A 4958-nucleotide genomic window follows, 5' to 3' on the forward strand; every position below is an offset into this window, starting at 1 on the left:
TTATAAGGAATAATAACTACCAGAATCTTAAAGGATAAATTAACCACAAAATGAAAATATAGTCACTATTTACTCCACCCCTTGCCGATGAATAGTCAAATGAAGTTTTATAATCCATAAAACATTTCTGGAGCTTCACAGTATTACAGCATTCTCCTAAACAACTGAAAAAGATGGGGACAGTCCCCATCTTTTTCAGTTAGCACACAACCCTTCTGAAGTGGTTACATAATGGTATAAATTACATCTTTTCATATCAGTTTAGGATCTCAGTGCTTCATGAGACTCTGACTACACTGGACAAGCTGTATGGAGCTTTTTTTTTTTTTTTATGTTTTGAAACAAGTCACCATTTACTTCAGTTGTTTAGGACAATTCTGCAGTGCTTTTTTGCTATGAAGCTCCAGAAATTGTTTGGGGGGGAACTTTAAACCTTCACCCGACTTTATACCTGCATGTGGGTGAATAGATAATAACTGAATTATCATTTTGGGTGGACTTCTATAGAGATTCTTTGATTAGCACACAGTAGAGCGCAAAGATGAGTAGAATTAAACCTTGAACCACACGACAGCTGGAAAGGAAACTCAGTGTCAACAGTGTTTTATTCCTCAATTTACAGCAAAGTTAATAATTTACAATAGTGAGAGTGAATTATCAATATATTCATTACAAAAGGAAACCCCATGGACAATGTGAAACATTACTTATCCAGGAGAAATGCTCTTCAAGCTTGCATCAATCTGCAACAGTTCAATTTTAAAAAAATATATATAAAAGCGTCATAAAAAACAACTGTTGGAAAAAATACACTCTGAAGCTTTAGCCTCCATTTAAAACAAAAAACATTTTTATACTTATAAAACATTGTTGAGGGCTGTTCATCCATAGCATCTTTTCTATAAAGATGAAGAGGACAGCAGAGAGCACCAATTCATCTGAAATATGAACACCTGCAGCCGTGGATTCAGTATTTGAGCCAAGGGTGAGCCATGACTGAGGCTTTGCTCCGATCGCCGTAGTCGTACAGCAGCTCTTCCTCTGCGTCGATGTCTCTGGAAGCCACCAAGATCAGATGAGGGGTTCCATCGATGGGGTGAAGCTTTGTTTGGCAGTTGCCGGTTTTACTGTGGTTAATCAGTCTTCCAAGACGGCCGGATTCCTTTGTAGCGTCCACGCTGTAGGAGGTAACAGAATAAAGATTAAACTCTCACCAAAACAGGTTTCCACACCAGAGGTCATAGTCCAGAAAAACAATGTTTTTTTTCTCCCCAAAACTCCTGCAAACTTAATGACACATGAGACATTTTTTTTTCACCCAGAGAGACTGCTTATTACACCCCGCCATGCCAAAAAGAAATTTCAACGTGGTGATGTTCGGACTTACCAGTAGGTTTTACATTGATACTGGAAGTAGTACATGTAACAGCCGGTTTGAGGATCCTGAGCGTACTGGGCCTCTCTTTGTTTAGCTTCAGCCAGCTCCAGAAGGTCTCCATGGTACTCCACGACAAACTCTCCCTTTTTGAAGCCCTTGGCAGCAAATATCCCTCTTCCTTTTCCTTCTATGTGTTTGATCTGTTAAAAGTTTAACTGGTGAGCAATGGTGCAGGGGTTTGTTCTACCAAGAGGGATTTGTGTCAAAACTAGAAAAAAATAAACTTAAAAAAATAAGTACTAATTACTGACTGGTTAAATTACAAAGAAAATTAAACAGAATCTTTTGTGCTTAGAAAACCAATACATTCTATATATACTTGCAGAAATGTATGAACCATATTAAATTGTATATTTTGAGTACTGTAGGTTGCAGACGGTTATCAGAATACACAGTGAAATGTGCCAAACACGTTCAGACTGAAAGTGACACAATATTTTTGAAGCATTAAATGTTACCTGCATTCCTTCTTCAATGCCACTCTTAATCACATCATCAATGAATCTGTGTTCTTCACTCTGTTGACATTTTGAGTAATTAGGTCAGAGTCAGATTTGCCGCAATATTTCCTTAAAGAAGCTCTCTCACACAAAAATGCAAAAGGATAGTGTATTAACTTTTGATACAGACCTTTAACTCTGCCTTAGTTTTTCTGTTACTCCGTCTGATGGGAAAATAGTCTGTGACCTTTCTGTTTTGGGAAGCTTTGTTCTCTGTTCTGAAAAGAGAGACATTATCAAAGTAATGAGTGATTATGACGGTGCAACTTTCTGTGAAAGTCTTTTTTTCCCCCTTTAGCCATAAATTTTCTGTACTCACTTTTTTGCTCTGAATTTGGGACCAGTTCTACTTTGAGTTTTGGGTGCTGAAACTTTGCTCTCCGCTGCAGGCCTGGCATTTGTGTGCGTCGTGGACTCTTTTTGCTCAAGTTGGTCTTCAGCTTGTTCCCTCGTCCCCTGACTATGACATGCCGCTTCAGGCTTCTGATCTTTGGATTCACAACTCTCAGATTTTATTTCATTAGGTACGTCTAAAACGAGGAAGAGACAAAGAATGAAATTCACAGCTGTCCTAAACATTTGACCTCAATCAAGAGAGTGCGCTCCTTCAAAAACAGTTAAGTTGTGTCATAAGATAGCAGGTCAAGGAACACAGCTACCATTCACATGCACAGGAAGTTTATTTGTGATACGCGTGGATCTGCTGACCATACGGTAACACAGGGGGAGATCACATGTAATAGTAGAGACCAAACAACTGCTTTTCAGATACACTGGCTCAAAATGTTTTAAAAGTTAAATCAGGTGCTCACCTTTTTTCAGCTTTGACACGTCAGGATTATTTGCATCAGATTCGTTTCCTTCCTGGATCAGCATGCTTGAACTGTCGCTCAGAGGGGATCGAGGTTTACTGGGACTCCGTACACTCTGGAAAACTGCCGACGCTTTACCTTTGCAATCCTGCAAGAAGAATTATTTACCTTGGTGAAAAGAAAGAAAAGCCCTTTACCAATCATGAGTAAACCTAAGGATATCTGGGGTTTATTGACAGGCAAATGTGACATGACGCAATAAATTAGGTCATATTTTATCAGGCTGTGTTGAGAACCATGTAGCGGATGCAGACTGGATTTAACGCCTTTAATCCTGCTCCCACCCACTGACAACATGCATGTGAATCCAAAAATGCTGTTCGTGTTTAGCGATGCTCTTTGTATCACTTTTTTTTCCCCCTCCGCTGACGAAAACAGTTGGATCCAACAGAAAACACAGTTAACAGACTGCTAGCTGATGAAGACTTCGCCGCTCTGCCTGCCAACTCCAACTGGGAGAGGTTAACATCTCCATGGTAACGGTACCATCTCAGATTGTCTGGGTATCTATTAAAATTGTTGGACAGTATACGCATGGTACCCAATTAGTGGCAGATGTAGAGGATTTTTAAAAAAAAGAAAGAAAAAAAAAAGACTTTGAATCAGACCATGTGTGGGTTTTTTGAGGCATGGCTGACAGATGTACAAAAAATAAAATAATATGCATACCATATGTCCTTCATATTTAAAAAATAAAATTGCAGCTCCTACAATTTGGATATTGCAATTTCGACAATGTTTTGGATAATTGTTCAGCTCTAGTTTGGGGACATAAATCATAATTTCAACAGCTTTTAGTCCACTGCACATCAGCCTTGTACAATGATGCATGTGCTGCTCATGAATAGATTTCTCCAATTACACACATGTTCACATCACAATTTTTTTATTACATGTCTAATGTATATCTTAAACTAATAGGCATGGTGTGTGGGGACAACTTTCTAAACCTTAACACTTGATTGATGAGTTTTATCAGGAGCAGTGCACAGCTAGGGGCAGTTTTAATCTGGGTAAATGACCTTACAAACATTACAAAGCTTCCTGTGCTGTCGGTTTGTGGTTTATATCTGTTGCTGCAGGACTCCCTGAGGCAGCCACAGCAGTGTTACATTTCCAGTGGTGGGTTAACACATAAATGTGAGAACAAAGCAATTTAGTTTTCCGGTTTAGTCGTCGAAAATTAAAAGCCAACAACAACAACACATACCTTGTTAGTTGCAGGTTTGTTTTCCTTTGTCTCTTTACGTGAAGCAACTTTACGTTCAACAATGTCCTCGGTTCTCAGCACATTTTTCTTCCCTTTAAAAACAAGGAAATAAATAAACGTAAGCAACGTTGTATCATTCACCAAACATTATAAATATTTGGTTTATTGTGTAAATATCAGCGACGCTTGTCCAAACAGAGTCGGTCGTCTATTCACGCTTGATAGCATTAGCTGTTAGCTAAGTTAGTACACATTAACTACTGTAGCATGTGAAAAAAAAATACTGAAACGACAGCACGTGAGCACTTTTACCTTTTGCCATGTCAATTTCCAAAAAATAAAATCCAAAGAGGCTGCACAGTCTGCTGAATTTGCCCTCTGTGTCCACCGGAGGCTGCTTCAGCAACGACAAACATCAGACCATTGTACGAGCGTGGTGGATTTAAAAACCGGACTGCAGCGCTCATTGGCTGGTTCATCCACAGGGGAGGGGCATGGGCGTGAAAGTCGCTCTCCCATTGGCCGAAGCTCTGACTGTATGTGCCCCATCAAAAACTCTACTGTACTCATGTTTATCTTTTTAAAGAGATCTTCACCTCAGTGGGATTATATCAATTAAATAGATATATTATTAATATTTTTCACATAAACTATTCAGCACAGAAACAAGGTTTTTGGTATGTGGAAAATATCTGAGCAGAAATAATATTTAAAAGCATTATTCAATCAGTACATTTCTAGATGTCTTACACTAAGTATAGATAATAATAATTATAATAAATAAATAAAAATCAATTTGCAGCAATTTGTCATGTTTTAACCAGCCTTGAAAATTAAAGTTAATAGAAGCAGTGATCACGCCCACCTCAAAAAGGTCCCACGGTGCAAGTAAAGGGTGTATTCAGTAATCCTGAAGTTAAATTTAAAACCTTTTAAGA

General features: G+C 38.5%; 1 protein-coding gene across 1 annotated transcript; it reads right to left on the bottom strand.

Annotated features, from left to right (window-relative positions):
• Nucleotides 1-587: 587 nt before the first annotated feature.
• kmt5ab (lysine methyltransferase 5Ab) lies at nt 588-4413 on the bottom strand. The gene is made up of 8 exons (XM_073466498.1): nt 4333-4413; nt 4021-4112; nt 2751-2898; nt 2258-2468; nt 2069-2156; nt 1897-1956; nt 1388-1578; nt 588-1178 (listed from the first exon to the last, which is right to left on the bottom strand). Exons 1-8 carry the CDS (start codon nt 4340-4342, stop codon nt 968-970), a joined length of 1011 nt encoding a protein of 336 aa, XP_073322599.1. The 5' UTR covers nt 4343-4413; the 3' UTR covers nt 588-967.
• Between the last annotated feature and the right edge of the window lie 545 nt (nt 4414-4958).

This window comes from Pagrus major, chromosome 5, assembly GCF_040436345.1.
Source record: "Pagrus major chromosome 5, Pma_NU_1.0".
In the NCBI taxonomy this organism is placed as follows: Eukaryota; Metazoa; Chordata; class Actinopteri; order Spariformes; family Sparidae; genus Pagrus; species Pagrus major.